The sequence below is a fragment of the Hibiscus syriacus genome, unplaced genomic scaffold, assembly GCF_006381635.1.
Source record: "Hibiscus syriacus cultivar Baekdansim isolate YM2019G1 unplaced genomic scaffold, ASM638163v2 tig00116996_pilon, whole genome shotgun sequence".
Taxonomy (NCBI): Eukaryota; Viridiplantae; Streptophyta; class Magnoliopsida; order Malvales; family Malvaceae; genus Hibiscus; species Hibiscus syriacus.
In genome coordinates this window covers 1521112-1545803 of record NW_024063512.1, presented here as the reverse complement: position 1 = coordinate 1545803, position 24692 = coordinate 1521112, and the positions used below count along the sequence as shown (strand labels likewise).

The following is a 24692-nucleotide window of genomic DNA, read 5'->3' as shown; positions in this document are numbered from 1 at the left end:
CGCGTTGCGATAGTCAGAATCGCAACGCGAATTTGGAAAATTGCAATGCGATAGTCAAAATCGCGTTGCGAATCTGGAAACTTATTTGCGATACTGGAGATCGCGTTGCGATTTACATATTCGCATTGTGATTTTCTAAAATCGCAACAACGCGATTCTGTATTATCGCGTTGCGATAGTCAGAATCACAACGCGAATTTGGAAAATCGCAATGCGATAGTCAAAATCGCGTTGCAAATCTGGAAACTGATTTGCGATACTGAATATCGCGTTGCGATTTACATATTCGCATTGCGATTTTCTAAAATCGCAACGCGAATTTGGAAAATCGCAATGCGATAGTAAAAATCGCGTTGACTGATTTACGATACTGGAGATCGCGTTGCGATTTAGAGATCGCATTGCGATTTTGTTGGTCATCTTGGCAAATCAAAAAAAGTTGGTCAAAATCGTATATTATAAGGCATTTTCGGTCACTGAGGTTATTTTCTCTAAAAAAAATTGACACTCTTTAAGAAAATATTTACCCCGCATTTAAAAAAAATAGTAGTTAAAATTTTAAAACTCAAATTTACCGCTTATAAAATTCTTCACATAATTTCTAAATGGGTAAACTACATGGTTAATCACTTTCGTTTAAGTTTTGTACATTTTTCCTCGTTGAATTAAAAAAACATAATATATAGTCTCTTTTATTTTTATTTCATTAATATTTTATCACTTTCGTTTTTATTTAATTTTGATGTGATCATTAAGGGTTAATTATCATTAAACCTCTAACAGATTGCTGATGTGACAATGGATTTATAAAACTAAAAAGGGTAAACTTCAAAAATAGTTAATAATGTTCGAGTAAGTCTCATTTTTCACTTAAGTTTCAAAAGTAAAAAATTGGTCCATAAAATATCAAATAGGTCATTGAACAATGATTTTATATCTAATTTGTTCCAAAAACTTTCTAATTTTTTGTTTATAATTCGAAATATTCGATTGCTTCATGTTCAAAAAAAATTAATTTCTAAGCTTTATTTTTAAAATTTAAAAAGTATATATATAAATATTGGGAAAATAGAAAACTTTTGGGGTAAACTAAATATAAAATCATTTTTCAATGACCTATTTGATGTTTTACTAACCAATTTGTTACTTTTGAAATTTTAGTGGAAAAACATAAACTTACTCAAACATTAGTGACTATTTGTGTAGTTTACCTTTTTATTTTTATAATTTTATTATGTCGCCTTAGCAATTCGTTAAAGGTCTAACAACAATCAATTCTCAATGATCACATATGATTTAAATAAAAAATAAAAGTGATCAAATATTTTTAAATTTAACGAGGAAAAATGTATAAAAATTAAACGAAAGTAGTTAATCTTGTAATTTAGCCTTTCTTAATTTGACACATCAAATTAAATTTTCTACCTTCTCCATGATCCCCAATTTCAGCTATTTGCTTCCATGCAAAAGTGGACAGTTACCAAAGCCCATCACCATGCAAAACTGAGCTTCAGTTTCCGTATATCTCTGCCTGTTAAGGATTTGACAAGGATTAAATGAATGAATGGTTGAAATAAGTAATTCACTAGTAGGATTTCAAGATTTTCAGGAGAAAAACTCACCATCAATCATCACTTACCCAGCTGTTGGATCTTAGAATCGAAGTATAAGAGCAAGAACCGACATTTACCAGATCCGCTTTGCCCCACCAGTGCCATACTCTTGCCTGAACGCACCATTAGATTAAAGTCGTTGAAAATGACTACGTCTGGCCTTGATGGATAAATAACTGGACACCCCTTAGATCGATTGTACCTTGCACATTTGTTAGTTCTTCACCAGCATCCCCAGTGACCTGCGTCTTCCTGTCCATGATCTCAAAACACTGATGCTACCATTTGGTTCCCTTTTAGAATATCAGGAACCAATGCCAAAGTTTCTCCCATGACAAATGCAGTTATAATCAAAATCATAAATGATTTCATCACAGATTTAAAGCTAGCTAGCTCCTTCCCCATTAACACAGACCCATACCTGCACAAATTAACCGCAATGTATTAGTTATTGCAGTGCTCATTGCTCATTAATTAACTATTATGAAGCTCAACCATCATACCATAAGGCAAGGCCATAAGATGAGAAGATGAAGAACTGGGAAATGTCATAGAATATCCAGGCAATTTGACCACGTTTAAACGAACGCTTTGAAGGCTCTACCAGCTCATGGGGGCAAAGATCAATGATCTTTTCCTCAGCAGAAAATACAGCAACAGTTCGAATATTGCTGACAGCCTCACCGGCAAGCATGTTTGCTTTTAGATATGCTTTGCTCAAGTTACTTCCATAGCCTTGCAAGAATAGGCTCTGAATGATGGGAAGAATATCACTAGATTCCTATCTATAACTTTTGAGTTTATACAGATTAATATTGGGAATGATGCAAACCTCGCTAATGTGACCACTTATGATCGATGGGAAGGTGGCCAGGATAACAAGTGTGATTCTCCAGTTTAAGATGAATGCAATGATGAAGGCAACAACGATCAAACCTAAATTCTGAATGAGAATCGTTGACCGGTCGACAACTACAGCTTTTAAAAACGTTGCATCACTCTCTAGCCGTGATGCAAGCATGGAACTTGAGTTGTTTAAGTCGTCGAACCATCCGATTTCAGTCTTCAAAATGGATGCAAAAATAAAATTAAGTAAAAACACGACTTTTACGGGTGGCTAGAATAAGGAGTGCTAGGATTAGATCACATATTACCAGAAAACATCACTTCACGCACACGAAGAGTGAGGCGCTCTCCCATGATACTGAAACACAAGTGCTCAATTCCCTGAACGATGATGGTTATTACTGCATCACAGCAAAATAGGACAGAAACCCTCTTGACTTCACGGCACATTGTTTCCCAGTCCATGTAATAGGATGCAAGAACTTGAGAAACACCAAGAGCAAAGAGATGCATCTGAGCTCTAGCGATTAAGGCAGCAACGGTGCCAAAAACGCCATAACACCAGTCACGGTATCTATTGCTTCAACACCCACATGGCTTAATACGGAGTCCTTGTCAGAATGAAAACTTGTTCCAAAGCTTGTCCATGTTCGGGATAATTCTCGTGAATAACTCGAGCTATAAAGATGTTGAAGGGTCCAAAACAAACAAAGTTCTGATTAATGAATTCTTATTCTTACTAGAATAGCATACATAAAACATGCTAGACTGCCTGGTGCAAATTAAGTCCTTTATGACTAACTTTCGGCTTAAAACTAGATAAATTAACTCCATATTTTGAAAGGACAATTAAATTCATTGTTAATGTACCTTAGTGGCATACTCATCGTATGATTATGTGAAGGGTATCGTTGCAATGATGCTGTCTCTTGAAGCTGAATGAGTGACGAATAGGCACTGTTAGGATTTGAAATGAGCTCATCATGGCTGCCAGTTTCTACAATCTTCCCACTTTGAACAACAACTATCACATATGCATTCCTAATTGTAGAAAGTCGATGAGCCACCACGACCGTGGTTCGTCCCACCATCACATGGTCAAGTGCCCCCTGCACACACTTCACAGATTCTGCATCAAGTGCACTTGTTGCTTCATCAAGTAGAAGAATAGATGGATTCTGTTGAAAGTAAAAGTCAGAAAGTGGAGACATTGTTTTTCAACAAAGGCAGCAGAACGGATTTTCAACAAAGGGGGTAGGGGCTGAAGTTTTTCAACAATTGTAAAGTCAATAATGGTGGGAGAGGGGCACCGCCTATGCACGTTTTCAACAAAAATTCGGTGTCCCAATTTTTAATTAAAATATAATAGGGTTAATTACATTTTAGCCATTGCAGACTTTAGGGTATTTACAATATTAGTCCTTAAGCTTCAACTATAAATACTCTATCCCATTTAGCTTCAAAATCATCCCAAGATCCCAAAAATCATTTCTTTCTCCCAATACTAGAGAGATTTCTTGTGAGTAGTGAGTGTTTTGTAAACACCTGTAAATTTTCTCTCTTAGTAAAAGATCTGCAGCAGTCCGGAGACGTAAGCAAATTGGATGAACTCCGTTATCAATTTCGGGTATTATTTTTCCGCCTTTATTTCGCATTCTCATTAATTTGGTTATAGGGAAGTTATTCGTTACTTGTTTATTTCCTAACAATTGGTATCAGAGCTTTTGGTTGTGAATTTTATTAATTTTTTGTGAGGTACTATTCATTACTATTCACGTGAATAGTGAATTTCGTGAATAGTGAAATTTTGTCGGCTATACGAATTTGTTGACGGAGGTGTTCTAATACACGGCGGTTCGCGAAAATTTATCAGAACGATTCAAAGAAGCCAGATTCGAGTGGGAGCGATGACTATAGACGAAGGGAATATGAAAATTGAAAAGTTCAATGGTGCGGACTTTAGCTTTTGGAAGATGCAGATTGAAGATTTTCTGCACCAGAAAAATCTATATCAACCTCTCTTAGGAAAGCAACCAGAGGGCATGAAGAATGAAGACTGGGCTCTTCTCGACAGACAGACCCTCGGAGTTATCCGACTGACGTTATCCCGCAATGTTGCTTTCAACATAGCAAAGGAAAAGACCACGGCAGGTCTTATGGAGGACTTGTCATTGCTCGTGGTAAGAAGACTGGTACTCTCTATGTAACCTCAAACTTAGAAAATATCATTGCTACAGAAGATGCTGATGGAAAATCAAACATATGGCACCAAAGGCTTAGTCATATGAGCGAGAAAGGGATGAAGACACTTTTTTCAAAAGGGAAGCTGCCGGATCTAAAGAATGTAGATGTCAAACTATGTGAGGATTGCATCTTTGGCAAACAAAAGAAAGTCAAATTTGCAAAGATTAGTAAGACACCCAAGGCTGAAAAGTTAGAATTGGTTCATAATGATGTATGGGGACCATCTCCAGTTCCATCTCTTGCAGGCTCATTATATTATGTCACCTTCATCGATGATTCTACAATGAAGGTGTGGGTTTATTTTCTGAAGAAGAAATCAGAAGTCTTTGATACCTTAAGAAAATGGAAGGCCATGGTGGAATATGAGACTAGTCTGAAAGTCAAGCGGTTGAGGTCTGACAATGGAGGAGAGTACAGAAATAGAAGATTCAGAGATTTCTGCGCAAACAATGGGATCAAGATGGAGACAACAGTTCCCATGACACCGCAGCAGAATGGCGTAGCAGAGCGTATGAACAGAACTCTGAATAAACGTGCCAGAAGCATGAGGATACATGCCAGATTACCCAAATTTCTATGGGCTGAAGCTATCAATACTATAACTTACCTGATCAACTGTGGGCCCTCAGTTCCTTTGGATGGTAGAATACCAGAGGAAGTTTGGAGCAAGAAAGAAATAAACCTTTCACACTTAAGAGTGTTTGGTTGTATTTCTTATGTACATATAGACTCTGCTGAAAGAAGTAAATTTGATGCTAAGTCCAACAAATATACCTTTGTTAGTTATGGAGATGATGAGTTCAGTTATCGGTTTTGGGACTATGAAAATCGGAAGATCATCAGAAGCAGAGATGTCATTTTCAATGAGAATGTGATGTACAAAGATAGGTCAACTGTAGAATCAAGCAGCTCCAATACCGAAGCTGAAACAAAGGAATTTTCTGAGTTTGAGGAGATTTCCGGAAATGATGTTCAAATTAGTCCTGAAGCAGTTCAAGAAGAACCAGGCACACCGGAACTAAGATGCTCCTCCAGAATTCCTAAACCAACCCAACGGTATTCTCTTTCTTTGGACTACTTGTTGCTGACTGACAATGGTGAACCAGAGTGCTATGATGAAGTAATACAAGTGGAGGATTCAGTCAAGTGGGAGTCTTCCATGAAAGATGAGATGGACTCGCTTATGTAAAATCAGATATTGAAATTAGCTGAATTACCACCAGACAAGAAAGCGCTTCATAACAAGTGGATTTACAGGATCAAAGAGGAGCACGATGGGAGCAAACACTACAAAGCAAGATTGGTTGTCAAAGGCTTTCATCAAAAAGAAGGTATTGACTACAATGAAATTTTCTCTTTAGTCGTAAAACTGTCTATAATCAGACTGGTGTTGAAAGTTGTAGCTGCAGAGAATTTACATCTTGAGCAATTAGATGTAAAGAAAGCTTTCCTTCATGGTGATTTAGAGGAAGAAATCTATATGAGGCAGCCAGAAGGCTTCCTAGAGGCAAGCAAGAAAAACCTGGTATGCAGGTTGAAGAAGAACTTGTATGGTTTAAAACAAGCTCCTAGACAGTGATACAAGAAGTTTGATAGCTTCATGAGTAGCAGTGGTTTTACCATATGCCAAGCAGATCATTGTTGCTACATCAAGAGGTTCGACAATAGCTTCATTATTTTATTGTTGTACGTTGATGACATGCCCGTTGCAGGATCAGACATGCAAGAGATTATAAACTTGAAGCAAAAAATTTTGAAGCAGTTTGCAATGAAAGATCTGGGCGCTGCAAAGCAGATTCTTGGGATGAGGATCAAGAGAGACAAAGTCGGTGACTTTGATGTTGTCACAGGCTGAGACAAAGTACTCTCCAGGTTCAACATGCAAGATGTTAAACCAGTAAGTACACCTTTAGGTGTTCATTTTAGACTCTCCAAAGAACAGTCACCAAAGACGGAGGAAGAACGTGCATACATGGTGAAGGTGTCGTATACCTCAGTAATTGGAAGTCTAATATATGCCATGGTTTGTACTAGACCAGATATTTCTCATGCAATGGGAGCTGTTAGCAGGTACATGAATAATCCAGGCAAAGTACACTGGGAAGCAGTCAAATGGATCCTCAAATATCTGCGGGGTACTATAAACAAAGCACTTTGTTTCAAAGGTGGAGATACGATACTGATAGGCTATGTAGATGCTAACCTAGTCGAAAATGTTAACATCAGAATGAGCACTACAGAGTATGTCTATACTCTAGGAGGTACTACAGTGAGTTGGGTTTCTCAATATAGAAGATAGTTGCTCTCTCCACAACTGAAGCAGAATATTTTTCTGTTACGGAAGCCAGCAAAGTGTTAGGCAAGAAACAAGAAAACAATGTCTTATATTGCGACAGTCAAAGTGCTATCCATCTAGCGAAGAATCTGTCTTTTCATTCCAAGAAGAAGCACATACAATTGCGATATCATTTTATCTGGTCTCTTCTGGAAGATGGGATTTTGAAACTTGAATAGATTAGTGGAGCTCAAAATCCGGCAGACATGTTGACAAAGACGGTGACCACGGAAAAACTGAAGTTGTGTTCAACTTTAGTTGGCATGCTAGAGTAACAAGACTAGAAAAGCTGATGCATTGATCGAGGTGTTAAGACAGATTAAAATCAGTCTTCAAGTGAGAGATTGTTGAAAGTAAAAGTCAGAAAGTGGGGACATTGTTTTTCAACAAAGGCAGCAGAACGGATTTTCAATAAAGGGGGGCAGGGGCTGAAGTTTTTCAACAATTGTAAAGTCAACAATGGTGGGAGGGGGCACCGCCTATGCACGTTTTCAACAAAAATTCGGTGCCCTAATTTTTTAATTAAAATGTAATATGGTTAATTACATTTTATCCAATACATACTTTAGGGTATTTACAATATTAGTCCTTAAGCTTCAACTATAAATACCCTAGCTCATTTAGCTTCAAAATCATCCCAAGATCCCAAAAATCATTTCTTTCTCCCAATACTAGAGAGCTTTCTTGTGAGTAGTGAGTGTTTTGTAAACACTTGTAAATTGTCTCTCTTAGTAAAAGATCTGCAGCAGCCCAGAGACGTAAGCAAATTGGTTGAACTCCGTTATCAATTTCGGGTATTATTTTTCCGCCTTTATTTTGCATTCTCACTAATATGGTTATAGGGAAATTACTCGTTACTTGTTTATTTCCCAACATAATCTTCACTATTGCCCGAGATATCGCAATCCTTTGTTTCTGTCCACCTGATAGTTGTATCTCTCACCAACCTGCACTTCCGAAGTGATCTTTTAGAGAAGTGAATTCGTAGTTCTTGCTATGCAAGACAAAAATGTTTTACAAATGGATGATCATACAAGTTGCTTCCAAAGAAAACTCATGTTAGAGTACCTGAGTCTCAAATCTATCAGGGAGATTATTAATAAACACAATGGCCTCCGCAAGTTTTACGGCACGAATTATCTCTTCAAGTGTAGCATCATCTTTTCCGTAAAGAATATTCTCCCTAATCGTTGTTGCGAAAAGAACTGGGTCCTGAATAACCAAACCAATGCGTTGTCTAAGCCATTTGAGATCAAGGTCCCTAACATTATTCCCATCCAATAAAATTTCCCCTACAAGGGGCTCATAAAATCTCTCAATCAATGATATTACTGTCCTCTTTCCGGAGCCATTCCTTCCCACAAGAGCTACAATATTGCCAACAGGTATGTTGAGGTTGAACCTATTGAAGATTACTATATCTGAACGAGACGGGTAACTGAACAACACGTTCTTGAATTCAATGTGATCCTCCACTTTGCTTAGTTTGTAGTCTATTTTGCTTATGGCATTTGTCTATGTCATCTCAAATATGGGGTACGTAGCAACCCTTGCTCGAATAAATGCTGAGATGTCCGGTGCTGCCATTCCTACTGACCTGCAACACAACAAAACCAAGGAATTACAACAAATTTTCAGAACTTCTATATATTGAGTTTTCATAGGAGGATAAAATAACTTACGTGCCGGAGATGACAACAGTGAGAATTGTTAGGTATGGCTCATAAATATATCGGTAAAGAGGACAGAGGATGGAGCGGAGTGAGCGAAGCGAACATCATCTGTCCTTACAAAGAAAGTCTCGTAGTGGGGGTTACGATTCCCCCCACGGTACGATACAGGGTTATTTTTGTAAATATGTATCATGATTTATTTATTATAAAAGGAGATGTAACCTAAACCTATGAGACATTGAATTAAATAAAAATTCTAGCGTCACCTAAGGCACCGAGTACGTAAGCACATTACTGAACCTCATTAAAATTCTTGTGTTCTTTCTATTTTCTTTACCCGATTATTCAACAATTGGTATCAGATGTCATGAGCCAAATTCGAAGTTGGGAAATTCGATGGTCAGGGTAACTTCAGATTATGGCAAACAAGGGTGAATGATCTGTTGGCGCAGCAAGGGATCCTGAAGGCTTTGCGATCTACAAAGCCGGCGTCGATGGAGGAGGAAGATTGAGAAGAATTGCAGCAGCGAGCGGCAGGAACCATACGATTATGTTTGGCGAACGAGTTCATGTATCTTGTCATGCATTTGTCGTCTCCAGATGAAATTTGGAAGAAGTTGGAAAGTCAGTTTATGTCCAAATCCTTAACGACTAAATTTTATCTAAAACAACGATTGTATGGGCTGAAGATGTAGGATGATCATGATTTGGCGCAACACGTGAATGTCTTCAATCAAATCATTTCTGATTTGGCTCGGCTTGATGTGAAAATTGAGGATGAAGACAAAGCGATAATTCTGTTATGTTCGTTTCCACCCTCTTACGAACCATGGTGACTACTCTTACATATGGAAAAGAGACTATCAAAGTTGAGGAGATTATTGCAACCTTGTTGGCTCACAACCAATGGAAGCAAAATGCAGGGGAAAACACTCAAGCTGATAGTTTATATGTCAAGGGTAATCGAGACCGTGGACGGAAGCTAGAGAAGGCATGGTCTGGGAAGCGGAATTTCAGATCCAAATCTAGGGATAAAAAGACAATTTACTATTACAAGTACAAATAGGCGGGGCATATGAAGCGAGATTATCCGAAGTTGAAAAGGCATACTAAAGAGAAGCGTGATGACTCATCCAAGTCTGTGAATGTGGTCATTCTAATTGCAGTGAGGGTGATATGTTCTCTATTTCAACGGCTCAATTTATGAATGCTTGGATTCTTGATTCTGGATGTTCTTATCATATCACGCCAAATAGGGAATGGTTTTCGACAAACAGGTCGGTTGATTCTGGTTCTGTTTATTTGGGTGATGATCGATGTTGCAATATTGTTGGTATTGGTGATGTCATAATTAAGATGTATGATGGTTCTGTTCGGACGTTATGTGGTGTTCGAATTATCCCATATTTGAAGAATAATTTGATTTCTTTGGGCACTTTGCACAAGAATGGTTTTATCCCTAAGGCTGATGAGGATAGGGAAACCATTCAGATTGTTAAAGGAGCTTTGACTGTGATGAAAGGAAAGATGACTGCAGATAATATTTACAGATTATTAGGGAGTATCGTTGTAGGTGGAGTTCATTCTATTGAGTCTTGTGATGATACTACCAAATTGTGGCATATGCTTCTTGCTCATCTTAGTGAACGTGGTATGGCTGAATTACATAAAAGAAATCTGTTGCATGGTGTTAAAAGATGTAAGCTCGATTTTTGCAAGTATTGTGTTCTTGGTAAACAGACTAACGTTCGTTTCAAGACAGGGAAGCACACAACTGAATGGATTTTTTATTATGTCCATTTTGATGTATAGGGGCCTTCCACGACATCGTATTTGGGTAGATCTAGGTATTATGTTACTTTTATTGATGATTTTTCACGGAAAGTTTGGGTGTATTTTTTGAAACAGAAGTCTGACATTTTTTAGAAGTTCAAGCTGTGGAAAGCTGAGGTAGAAAACCAAACAGGACGAAAAATCAAGTGTTTATGGTCTGACAATGGTATGGAGTACACAGATTCAGAGTCTCTAAACTTCTATAAGGAGTATGGGATTAAGAGGCATTTTACAGTGCGTAAGACACCACAATAGAATGGTGTTGCAGAACGGATGAGCAGGTCATTGAATGAAAAAGCCAGATGTTTGCGGTTGAATGTGGGGCTTCCCAAACACTTCTGGGCTGAGGTTGTTAACATGGCTTGTTATCTTATCAATAGATCGCCAAGGGCATCATTGACTGGGAAAGTTGCATAAGAGGTATGGACTGGTCATGATGTTACTTTTGATTACTTACAAATTTTTTGTTGTCCTACTTATTTGCATGTACCTGCTGATGAGAGATCTAAACTTGATGCAAAATTGAAGGAGTGCATTTTTCTGGGTTACAAGAAAGGTGTCAAAGAATTCAAGTTCTGGGATCCAGTTATGAAGAAAATTGTGATCAGTATAGATGTTGTTTTTGATGAAAAGTCCATGTTGCAGCAAAAGAAAGACACAACAGTAGTGGATTTCGAGCAGTTTCCAATTGAGAAAACAAAAACTTCTCAATTGACTTATGGTACTTCCGTTACAGATGATTTGCATGATTATAGTCTTGCCATAGACAGGGTGAGACAAACAAATATAAAGCCTCTGAACATATTGGGTTTTGAAGAATTGGCCTCTTTTGCACTTATTGTTAGCAGTGATGATCCAGTTACTTTTCATGATGATGTTACTAGTCAAGAAAATGACAAGTGGATGGTTGTCATGGTTGAAGAGATGAAGTCTTTGAATCACAATTGTATATGAGATTTAGTTCGCCTTCCTGAGGGTAAGAAGCCTATTGGTTGCAAATGGTTGTATAAGAAAAAACCAACAGTAACGGAAAAAGTGGGGGAGAAGTTCAAGGCTCGTTTGGTAGCAAAGGGTTTTTCACAGTAGAAAGGAGTTGATTATAATGAAATTTTTTCTCATGTGGTCAAGCACACTTCAATCCGAGCAGTACTTGCATTGGTGGCTAGTTGGGATTTGCATTTAGAGCAGATGGATGTTAAAATTGCTTTTTTGCATGGTGATTTAGAGGAGCAGATCTACATGCAACAGCCTGAAGGTTTCACTCAACCTGGAAACGAGTATTTAGTTTGCATATTGAAGAAATCTTTGTACGGGTTAAAACAGTCTCTGAGACAATGGTACAAACGGTTTGACTCCTATATGATCAAGATTGGCTACAAGAGATGTGAGTATGATTGTTGTGTATATGTTAAGAGCCTTGATGATGGTTCTTTTATTTTTCTGTTAATGTATATTGATGATATGTTAATTGCTGCGAAGAACATGGATGATGTTATCGGTTTGAAAAATTTATTGAGTCAGGAATTTGATATTAATGATTTAGGTACTGCAAAGAAAATTCTTGGAATGGAAATTTGCTGGGACAGAGACTCAAGGAAACTGTGGCTATCTTAATGGGGTTATGTTGAGAAAATGCTAGAAAGGTTTGCGATGAGCAACGCAAAACCAATGAACACTCCATTGGTGAATCACTTTAAGATCTCATCAAAACAGTGCCCTAAGACAGATAAGGAAGCTGAAAATATGACAAAGGTTCCGTATTCTAATGTTTTTGGCTGCTTGATGTATGCAATGGTATGTACTCGTCCTGATTTAGCTTATGTTGTTAGTCAAGTTTGTAATTATATGTCTAAACCTGGTAAGCAATATTGGGAAGCAGTCAAGTGGATCTTTAGGTACTTAAAGGGTACTATAGGACATGGAATTGTTTTTTGTAGTCAGCGGGATAATCTATTGGTTGTAGGATATGTGGATTCAGATTATGCTAGTGACTTGGATAATAGAAGATCTACGACAAGGTATGTCTTTACTCTTGGTGGAGGGCCTATTTGTTGGAAGTCTACTGTTCAATCTGTTGTGACATTATCTACAACTGAGGTTGCAAAAAAAGATTTATGGCTTACTGGTTTAGTGAATGAGTTGGGTGTTCAGCAAGGTGGAGTTTAGTTTCTTTGTGATAATCAAAGTACTATTCACTTAGCTAAGAATCAGGTATATCGTGCTAGAACTAAGCATATTGATTTAAGGTTTCACAAGATCAGAGAATTGGTTGCATCTGGAGAGATTTTGTTTCAGAAAGTACATACTGATGAGAATGTCGCTGATATGTTCACCAAGACAGTTACGACAGACAAGTTCATGCATTGCTTAGACTTGTTGAATGTTTCGAGTTGTTAAAGAAGTAATGTAACCCAACCCACATTGAATGTTTTCTAAGGGGAAAGATATTCGCAAAGGTGGAGATTTGTTAGGTATGACTCATAAATATACCAGATGACAGATGATGGAGCAGAGTGAGCGAAGCGAACATCATTTGTCCTTACAAAAAAAAGTCTCGTAGTGGGGGTTACGATTATGTGGGTTGGGGTGCATCCCTCGCGGTACGATATAGGGTTATTTTTGTAAATATTTATCAGAGTTTATTTATTATAAAATGAGATGTAACCTAAACCTATGAGACATTGAATTAAATAAAAATTCTAGCGCCGCCTAAGGCAACGAGGATGTAAGCACATTACTGAACCTCGTTAAAATTCTTGTGTTCTTTCTATTTTCTTTACCTGATTATTCAACAAGCATGGTAGTGAAAGAATCCCTACCATTTGCAATGTTCCTATGAACCACTATACTGGTGAACCAAACGAGCAAAGCCCATGAAAAGAAAAGCACATAGTGCATAGAACCCATTCCTAGTACCTTGATTAAGCCAGCTTTTTTACCATACTTGTAAGTGTTCTTCACTGCTTCTTTATATGATTTCACTGCCCTTTCTTCCCCTGCAAATGCTTGGAATGTTCGAACATTTCCGATCACCTGAAAAGTTATGTCTCAAATCTATAGTATTATCTGTTCCGATCAATTTTCACTCTAAATGTCTTAATGCATGGGAGATTAAAAAAGAAAAATGGTCTCTTCTACAATTTCACCAGCCTTGACAAACGAGTTTCGAACTCTAGCTGTAAGACCAATTGCCACATAAGCATAAAGGCCACCTACTACGGCAATCAGAGGGACAATTGACAGTGTTACCAAACTGATTTGCCATACCCTAGAAAAACCAATGCTGAAACTCGCTATAAACCTGCTTATGTAATGCATGAAATTGGCCACCTGACATTATTCCCCACGTTGTCATCCATCATAAGATTGAGAAACAAGACTAAAGAAGAAGAGAAAGAATGAATATGAATTACCTTCTCGGAAAGAGATTCATGGACGAATATAATATCACTTGATAACACGATCCGTTCTGAAGTGTCACATTAGGGCCACCGGAGTGACCCACTATAAAAGTAGCGGAAATTTAAAACTTTTATTTAAAACATGTAACTCATAAAATCATTTATCAATATGTAGAGATAAAACAGACTTTCAGGCTCATATATAAAACAAAATACAATTACACACCCCCTAATCACATGTATCATTCTCTACAAGCAACGCCGGAAGAACTTCTTTACTGATGTCGATAGATGCACTGGTACGATACTTTTAACCTGAGAAGGTGAGTAACATAGTGAGCTTTGGAAAGCTCAGTAATACAGAACTACCAGATGATACTGAAAAAGGTGCAGATACACATAAACATATATTTCCTTATTGGTTTCGAACATCTACAATTTTTTATGTTGAGCGGAGATCCTACTGATATTTCAGGTGGTAACGGACAATAAGCTTTCAGTTCAGAGAAATATTTTGAATGACTTAGTTCAGGAGATTAAAATAGGTTATCTAGTGTGTTCCTACAAAACCAGTGAAAAGATACATAGTTTTTTAAAACAGTAGAAGTTTAAAACATATTTTTATTCAAAAACCATAGTAATCCCTCTAACTGAACACACCAGAATGTATAGGTTCCCAAAACCATACACCCACCAACACACCAAGTAAGGCCCTGAGTACAAAGCAGAGGAGCCTGCAGTAATGGTAACTTCCTCCAACAACACCCTCCCATAAAACATTTATCAAAAACCATAGTAATCCCTCTAACCGAACACACCATAATATGTAGGTTCCCCAGAACCATACACCCACCAGCACACCAAGTAAGGTCCTGAGCACAAGCCGATGAGCCTGTAGATATACTTCCTCCAACAATACCCCAAATAAAATATATTCCGTCCTTAAACGGATATATCAAAAATCAAAACATAATTTAGGTCAAGTATCATATCAGAATCCATGTCAAGTAACAGATCAGAATCCATGTCAAATATCATATTAGAATCCAGGTCAGGTATCATAACATAATTCAAATCAGAAATCAGATAAAATATTCATGTGATTAGGGAACACACCAAAATTTACAGATATTATTCAGAGGTACTGGATAATCTTATCAGGCAGAGAAACACATATCTTTAGTATACTAATAGTTTAAAATCACTATTGGAAGAGTTCAATAACTGACGAAATCATTAGTTATTCAGAATGAGGTTTGAGCTGATAAGGAAGAAATGAAGGTTCAAGACATTTACAGTCTGTGTCGATCTATCGAATTATCGAAATAACTTAAGTTGAACAACTCCTAGAACTAATGCATGTTGACCAGTCCATTCGTTGTCCTTCCAGGTATTCACTCTTTAATACCAATAATTATTGTCCATAAATCATCTTTCGAGTCATCGTTGAATGGATCTTCCAATGGTCTTTAATTCATTTCCACGCTTCAACGATATCATGAAATGCTGACGTACTTGATTCTTTTGTTCATAACCCATAATAATTGTACACTATGTAAACTCATCAGAGTTTCCAGACTTATCCAAATCACTTACTTAATCCTCAGTCATTGAGGTTACTTAGTTCATTTAGTAGTCAAATCCATTCCAGTTCCTTCGGAGTTTTCTAGAGTAATTCGGACGTTTCTGAATTTCGGATACATGTTATACTTTCGTTCAGTTCACTTCGGTCTTCGTGGTTGATTTGTTGAACAAATATCCAACTTTTAGTACTGAATGTGATCTAGAGTTTAGTTGAGCTGAATACTTCCAAAATTATCATCGAGCCAAACTTGAGTAGGTGAACACGCATTCAAGTAATATATATACAGTTCAGGTACTGACATATCATTAAGGCTGATCAACTCACTTAAGTTGTGTTCCAGAACTTTTAAGGGTAGTACAACACCCATATTTACTTGGATTCCTTAATTAATCCAAAACATCTACTTAGTCTAGGCCATAAGGGTATTTTGGTCATTTTAGTGTTCAGTTTTATTCCATTAATTTCAGAGCTAGAGGATATCTAATCATTCTTGAGCTTGGTGATATTCTTGGGTCATTTCTATTCCAGGGTTATTTTGGTCATTTTACAGATCTAGTGTATTACAATCATTTTCTTCCGTCCGATCTTATTATCGAATTTAAACTTATCATTTCTTTCAGTCATTTCAAACAATTCTATCAAAAGAGCACCATCGATAAATTATTCTTCATGTATTTACTCATAACTCGGAGATTTACGAATTATCATGAATTTTCTGTATAAATGTATAATTTAACGATGAAACTAGTAATTCATCCATTCAGGTATGACTTCTAGAATACTTTTTCATTCAGGGTCAATTCGGGCTTGTTTTCCCTCTCAGTGGTAATTTCATAATTTCTTAACCATATAATTTCGGTATTAAAACTCTTAACAAAGATAATTATAATTTAGAGATTCTAGGGTTTACCTCTTTTCCGGATATTCTTTAAACTTTAAAATATTCCTTATCAAACTTCTCGTATCTTGTATAAGCCATCTTGCATTTAGAAATCAGTTATCCAGATTTTCTAAGCAAAACTAGCATTTTCTATGCACATCTGTAGTTTCATCATATCAATATGTCTTTACAAAGTTCTTATCCAACTTCTAGGGTAAATTCTTGTCTTTTTACAACATAAGGGTAATTTCGTAATTTTACTAATCGAAGTATTATCATAATTTATCATCCAAGTACCTTTAATGAGATAAATTATAATTTACATATTCATGACTGATTCCTTTATCACTTAATCACAGGACTTGTAATTCCATAGAATCTTAACTAATTTATCACTTAAACCGTATTCGGTTTGAATCCATCCATAATCAAACAGGCATAATAGACTAATCATATACATTCATGCATTTATCAATTATCAACATGTTTCATAAAGCATAAAGAGGTAGTAATGTATTACCTCGATTTTCGTGCCATACTGATCGACCATTTAAATTCCATTTGAATGCCCTTGATCTTGAAATTATCTTCCAATAAATCCTCAAATACATAACAATACAAATTTCTTAAAAAACGGAGCTTAATTGTAAATAACGGATCGAATCAAACTCAGGACATCAAAAAGCATAAAATATGATTTTTCGAAATTTTTGACTTTTTGGTCAAAGTCAACGGTCAACAGGTTGGCTCGGTCAAAGTCAACGGTCAACAGCTAACATGTTGACTCGGTCAAAGTCAACGGGTTGACCCAGTGAGTTAACTCAGTCGAGTTAACTCAGTGCAGGTTGACTCAGTCGGCTTGGCTTGGCTCAGCGGCTCGGCTTAACTGTTCACCAAGCTGCCAGACAAAACCCACTCTTAGGGGGTGGCACGTGGGGCGCATGAACAGTGTTAAGGTGTCCGAAAAATTCTCGAAAATTTTCTAAAAATTATTTTAAGTCATTTTAAGACACTTTCCAAGCTCGGTTCACATTTTTGAACGGTAGAGAGTTCAATTCTGAAACGTTGGAAACTCTGACTTTCTCACCCCTACACGCGTCGGCGATGACGGAGACACGAAGGACATCGGTGGACTCGGAACGATGCAAGGAACACGATGGTGTGAGAGGTGTCGAAAACGGATGGTCGGATTTACGTGAATCGACGGAAAACCAACGGAAATTGAGTTAAAATCGACGATACTTCCGATTGAAATTAACGATGAACGACATCGATTCACGACGAGAGGTTTGGGGGTTTTGTTCATCTTTCGACAACGAACACAATGGTGGTTTTGGTTTATCGAACGGTGGTCGTACAGTGAGTAGATCGGAGTTTAAAATCGTTGACCGGGGAGAGGAAAAATGAAAAATTTTCTGCTGAACATACGAGGTAGAGGTTTATAATTCTCTCCAAAAGAAAAATGGGCAAATCATGAGTTTAGTCACTGAATTTCCTGCACTTTATAAAATGGTATTCTAACTTTGAAATTTTACAATTTAATTCTCAATTTCTTCCAAAATACCAATTAAATCCACCACTTTATAATTCTAAAATTTAACCCCTAAATTGGGGTGTTACACCTCTTCCACAATTTCACCAGCCTTGACATACGAGTTTCGAACTCTAGCAGTAAGACCAGTTCCTAGATAAGCATAAAGGCCACCTATGACGGCAATCAGAGGGACAATTGCCAGTGTTACCAAACTGATTTGCCATACCCTAGCAAAACCAATTCTGAAACCCGCTATAAACCTGCTTATGTAAAGCATGAAATTGCCCACCTGACATCATTCCTCACGTTGTCATCCATCATGAGACTGAGAAACAAGACTAAAGAAGAAAAGAAGGGATGAAAATGAATTACCTTCTCGGAAAGAGCTTCCTGGACGACAATAATATCACTTGTGATTGCAGAAATGACTGCTCCGGTTGAAGCTTCAGTGTCGAATAAACTTATATCTTGATTCAGCATACTCTTCAGATATGCCATCCTCATTTTCGCTGCCTGTCGCTCTCCAGTATGCATACAACAAGCCACCTCTATATCTACATATATAAACATCATCAAATATATAATTAATGATGTTTTCACGTGAGCTGGGAGAGACATTTTCACTAACCTATCCATGAGGAAAACAACATAACCACACTGAGATATACAAAATCCAATGAGTACTGCCCAAAAAAGAACAGATAGTAAAAATCTTTAGTTTGTAAGTAGCAAATTTGCTTAAAATGATTGACCAAAACGTAAACAAGTTTTGTTTATTTACCTTTGCAACTTTGTGAAAAGCTTCTTTAGGGAAGAGATAAGCCATTCCGGCAACGTTAATCAATTTCCCAAAGAAGACGAAGAAAACCGGAACAGGTGCACCATGCACGCATGCACCGATGTAACCCAAAGCCATAAGAACATATTCGTGAAAGTCTGCAAATGAAAACAACTTCAACAACGGAACTTTGTGATGCTCCTTTTCTTCTTGTTTCTTGTTTGTATGATCACTGTCCTTGTTACTCGAAGGTTCCATTTTTACCCCAAATAAAAACGGAAACCAAAGAACAAAAGACAATTTGAAGAAAATGAATGAAAGGGAAGGTTTAGGAAGCGAAGATAAGTGATGGAGATGAGCCCTTTTATTGCAAATCTGTTCAGGTGATCATTTTCTCGGCAGTTGGAAGTAATGGTGAAATGATATGCAAAAAGCAAGCTTGAAAAATATTGATTAAAGTTAATTCTCTCGAGGATTGAGATACTCCAATGCCTGGTTTAGGATTGAGATATTCCAACTAAAGCCTGGTTGCTTTTGCCATAAAACAGAGAAATAAAGGAGAAATGCCAAGATTTTGAGGTAATCATTTAGTTGTAAGAGATGAGCAACATTGAAATATAAAACTATAAAATTTTGTTTGAGAAGAATTCATCATGAACAAATTTTCATTCCTTTTAAATATATAAGAAATCGACACTATCCCTCAAATAATTCAACATGAGAAAGATTATATTAGCATAAAGTTTACATGAATTTAATGCACTTATAACATATATTTTTAATTATCATGCACAAAATTCAAAAATTATTATATGAATTTAAAAAATCTAATTCTCATCCTCCAATTTTTTTATCCAATGGCAAATTCAATCCCTCCTGTTTTAAACTTCTCAAATTAAACTTTATTCTTCTTAAATTTTGAATTAAATATATAATAGATTTTAGAATTTTCAATTTTTAAAAATAATTTTATGGTTTTCAAACGAAAATAAACAGATATTTTTTCTTTAAAAAAAAATCTTTCCCGAAAGAATTCCATTTGGGAAAATTAATCCTACATCGGAAACTTTAATCTCAAAACAATGACCAGCAACAATGATGAACAACAATCCATGGCCAAAATTTTAACTAGATTTAAGGGTCAAACTAACATTCTATCTAAAATTTAGTGTAAATTAAAATTTTATCTAAAATTCTTTTACTAACATGTCACGTCAATAAAATAACGAGAACTAACGGTCTAATGACCAAAATAAGACAAACCAAAAACAAACAAAAGGATAGCCAAATTTTACATATAATAAAAAAATGAGAATAGCACAAGGATAAATAAGCCATTCTATTAATTGAGGGTCTTATTGTGGGGAGTGGAAGGATCTCTTTTTATTTGGTATAATTCAGGTGAAAAATGAATAATCAGCACAACCAGCACCAGCATCAAACCTGGATACTGTATTATTACCAAACCATCTTTCCTTGAACAATTTACAACACCCAATAAAAATGTCTCAAACTTATTTCCTTGCCACTACCCCTCACTATGCTGCTTGCAACCCTTGGGTCCGTAGTGTTGAGCGCTGCGCCTTACTGTTCTCTTGCACAAGTAACAGTAGTGCATTTGGCATGCCCAGCAGAATATGTGGTTGTTGTTGCCTACCTGCTTAAATGCACCACAATTGAAACAATCAATCCATGTATCTATATAACAAATCCAAAAATTCGGGTTTAACTATCGAACAAACTCGACTACAATACATATGGATAACCTTAACTAGACGGATAATGTAAAGGAAATCCCGGACATTACTAGTCCAAAGCTAAAAGTATCTTTTTTGTGGCATCTAATCTTACCTAGTTTTCACATTAGAAGATTAAAGGAAAGCATAGGAGGAGAAAATTTCCATCAAATTCGATATATTCTCACCTTTGCGTTGAACTGACGACAATTAGGGCACGGCAGCCCATGGTCAGCGAATAGTTGAGCCTGAACTTGACCTAACACCTGCCGTGCATTCATCCTTTCCTCCCAGTCCCGTATCATTTCTTGTGGAAACAGTTCACATGCCCCATCCCTACAACACGCAAAGAGGCAAAAGCTCATTAGCTAAATACTGACCGATCAATTATTCAAAAGTTGAACCAAGCAAATGACAAGACTTGATCTGTAAACATTCTAAGTTGTGTACCTGAAATGATCATATCCATCAATAGCACTGTTGCAGCGGTAACAGAAATACTGCCCACAGTTCTCACATACCATCTTGTTACATCCCTCAGTTCTTGAGATTGCCATCTTACAAGACGGACATTGCTTGGCGTCACGCATTATTTCCTTCATGCTAAGAAGTTCATTGATCATCTCACGCTCCTTGTGCTTTTGCTCTTGATTCAATTGGGATGAACTTTGGCGCTCCTGTTATCAATATTAATTCCATAAACGATGGAGAAAAGTCTCTACAGGATACAAAGCAGATGACCACATGACAAGGAAAATGATAAAATGTACACTGCAATATCTGAAAGCAGTGAAGGAAAATGGGCACAGCCCAGAAGAAGACTTTGACAAACATTGATCCAACTTTATCCATGAAATCCAAGCTAGAGCAATAAACAATAAAAGTAACCTTTAACGGCTCTAGCCAGTAACCACTCATGACCTCATTATTTTGAAATAGTGTTTTCTACAGCTATTTCCACTTTCTACAATTTACCAGGAAAATATGAGAGCAATGGCTGAAGAAAAAATTGTTTAAAAAAATGATAAGCATGAAAACATCACTGAAGAAAAGACATAGCTAATACCTGGAGGACACGAAGCTTTATTTCTGGTGTCAAACATGCTATGCCAACATGACGGCGCTCCCTACAAAGTGTACAAAAGCTAAAGAAGCACTTGGAGCATTGTGCATGTTGCTCTTCATCCTCTATACAAGGTGTTTCACATCTTGGGCAATATGCAACATCTGACATTGAATCAAGGGTTTTCTGTAGCATAAGGGATTCCCACCTTTCATACCCTTCATCACCAAGTAGCCGTTTCAACAAACCAGGAGGGACCATACCTCCACATTTAGCTTCGGGACATTGCAGCTTGGTTATGGTAGCTTCAGAGAGATGCATATTGGAATATGTCTCCATGCATTTCCAGCAGAAGAAATGCTGGCATGGCAGCCTGATAAGTTCAATACCTGATTAAAAAACCACGAAGGGAAAGATTCAACAAACGACCAAAAATGTCAGAATAGCATGTACAGTATTATCTTCAGATTAAAAGTCAAAATCATAATTTATTCTAATCTTTTACTAAATATGCATGGAACATATGCTTAATAGCTATCCATATTCAAATCCACACACACACCCAAAAAGAAGTCACTAGTTCCTAGATCCATAAAATATCATCCTAAACCCCTTAAGCAAAATTATGTAGACTAATCTTAATAACATTTGATTCTTAATCAAACCCAAAGAACCCCTGGGTGATACAAATAGATGCTTTTGTAGCAGGGTTAATGCAAGTTCTACAACTTATTATAATTGGAAAATCATTAAATGAAATTTATATTACCGATACTCAGGATCCCACCATGTTAATCAACCTTAGCATAACAAATAAAACCATAAAAATATATACATCACACTTAAGAGAACACAACACAATAAAGCCTTAGCTTCTTTTCAAGTCACTTCCATCATTCCTTATTATCTTCTGCTTATCCGGTAAAGCAAAAAGGAGGAGCCCTAAAATGTTCACTGTAGAAAATGCTCACAATAGCGAAACGTTTACAATTGATACTGAATTACCTGCATGCTCACTAAGACAGATAGGACATTCATGCAAGTTTTTGAGGAAGTTCTCATGGAATTTCTTATCATTGTAACTCCTAATAAATGGAACATCAACATCTGGAGAGACACTTCCTGAAACGGCACGCCTATCCCTGGTGCTCTCAATTGCATAAGGACCAAGCATTATTTCTTTATCGAACCCAAGATGTGACAGAGAGAAGTTCTGCAGCCATTCTGCCCATTGGTATATAATTTCCTGCCCTTCTTGCCCCTTCCATATTGAGTCAAGCTGACTGCAAAGCTCGGAAATTCTAGCAGGACGCAACCACTTAACAGAGAGTGTAAAATAAGGAGGAAGATGGCTGGGGTATGATCTAGGCAGTAAACAAGTCAAGACAATCGGTGGAAGATGCTGGACTTTGAAAGAGTATGAAAAGTCATCTGAAGTCTCGCTTTTTACACCAACATTAGAGGTATTTAGTTTTGTCGTTATGGTAGTCTCACCACCACCTTCAAGATGAATATGAACCTGTAAAATAACACACAAGGGTATAGCTTACTCACTTGGTTGTAGCTAGTAGCTAAAAACAATGACTTATAGAGAAAAAAACCTAACCTTCAAGGATCGTAAGCCCATCTGATCGTCGAGGATGAAGACATTTTCTCCATAAATAGACTGTATCACAAGTACCTACCAAAAACAAGAAAAAGTATCAGACATGGAAATTGAATATAGATTAAAGAAAAAAATAAACCTTTTCTGATGTTCAGAAAGTTCTGAGGAAAAAAAATCTTTTTAACATCATCACGTTCCTTTGACACAGAATTCATTTTTTTATTGGGACAACAAGAACACACAACACTGTTTTCAAGCATACGTTTTTCAAGAAGCTAAGCCAATCACAGAATTATCCTTATTCGTTGACCAAAAATTATAATGCCTTAGAATACAATGATAATAGAATAAAACAAAAGACAACATAATCGATAAAATGGCATGGGAAAAACATAATAGGTAAAAAAAGACCTAACAATCAAAATTCGAGGAATTACCTCGTCCTCCTGCAACTGCTCATTGATTCTCAGCTGTTCCTCAGGCAACTCAGGTTCTTCCCCCCTTAACCGCAGCTCCTCCAACATACTCACTACATAATCCGCACCGCTATGCGATTCATCTCCGTCAATGTTCTCCCCATCCTCTTCAATCTTTGACTCCAAAGCTTCTCTTTCTTTATTTTCATCTTGGTCTACATTCACTTCTTCGACTGCACGCAAACTCGCTTTATTATCCTCGGAACTAACCTCAGGTGAAGAAGCGAGCTCGGATTTTTTAACGAACTCTGTTTTTACCACGGGGCCACGACGGTATTTCCAGCTTCGATTTCGATTATCTTTATGGGGTTTTTGGATCGAATCAGGGAACTGTTGTTCATTAGAAGTAGATGAAGTCGAAAGAGAATTAAGGGTCGATTGATCGTGTGGCGGTTGTTGGGGATCGTGTGGCGGTTGTTGAGGAGTATGAAGAAGAGGTTTGACGGACCAGGTATCTTCGTTTCCGTGGTTGTGGTAGCCTTGCCTTGATGATCCTCTTCTTGTTCTTCTCATGTCGGGGGCTTAAGTTGCCGCGGGGCGTCGTGTGGCGGTGTTTTCTGGAGAGGATCTTTTGAACTTGATGTAATATTTCGGGTCAAATTCCATTGCTGTTTTTGGAGCTTTTGAATTTAGACTAGTTTATGGCCCAAAAAGGAAATGACCGGTTTGATGGGTCGTAAGATCGAGTCTCACGGAGGGTATTTCATAATTTAGAGGTCTCCTACGAAAGTTGCTCTCAACTTGACGTTGAGACAGCCTACTATCCTACCTCCCTTACCCAATTACATATGGGAATAAGGGTCAGCTAATTTTTTATTATGGCCCAAAACAAAAATGTTCTTTTTTCAAAGCCCAAAATAAAAATTCACTTACAAAAAAATAACAAAAAAACATTTTATTTTGAGCATAATAGTGGTGGGTGTCGAATCCAACAAATAATAATACTTGCTTTTAGAAATATAAATTGTAGTAGCGATAAGCAAGGTCGAATCCACAAGGATTAGGTAGACTTATTCTAATAAAAATTAAAGCGAATAAAATGGGTTTTGAAATTGAGAAAAAAATCAAAAATAAAAAGCAATTATAATA

The 24692-nt window shown here is 37.0% G+C and overlaps 1 protein-coding gene and 1 pseudogene across 2 annotated transcripts in view; both read right to left on the bottom strand.

Moving 5' to 3' along the window:
• Window positions 1-24154, bottom strand: part of LOC120193516 (E3 ubiquitin-protein ligase RNF14-like) — a 31785-nt gene extending 7631 nt beyond the window's left edge. The window contains exons 1-7 of one of the 2 annotated variants that reach the window (XM_039195999.1): window positions 23565-24154; window positions 23128-23202; window positions 22527-23040; window positions 21525-21910; window positions 20909-21135; window positions 20647-20794; window positions 20249-20379 (exon numbers count right to left, since the gene is read on the bottom strand). In XM_039195999.1, the coding sequence (XP_039051930.1) occupies window positions 20251-20379; window positions 20647-20794; window positions 20909-21135; window positions 21525-21910; window positions 22527-23040; window positions 23128-23202; window positions 23565-24116 (2031 nt within the window). In that variant the 5' untranslated portion in view covers window positions 24117-24154 and the 3' untranslated portion in view covers window positions 20249-20250. Of the gene's footprint in view, window positions 1-20244; window positions 20380-20646; window positions 20795-20908; window positions 21136-21524; window positions 21911-22526; window positions 23041-23127; window positions 23203-23564 lie in introns of those variants that run through there. The other variant, XM_039196000.1, reaches the window with a different exon arrangement.
• Window positions 1491-18980, bottom strand: LOC120193588 (annotated as a pseudogene).
• Window positions 24155-24692: the final 538 nt, after the last annotated feature.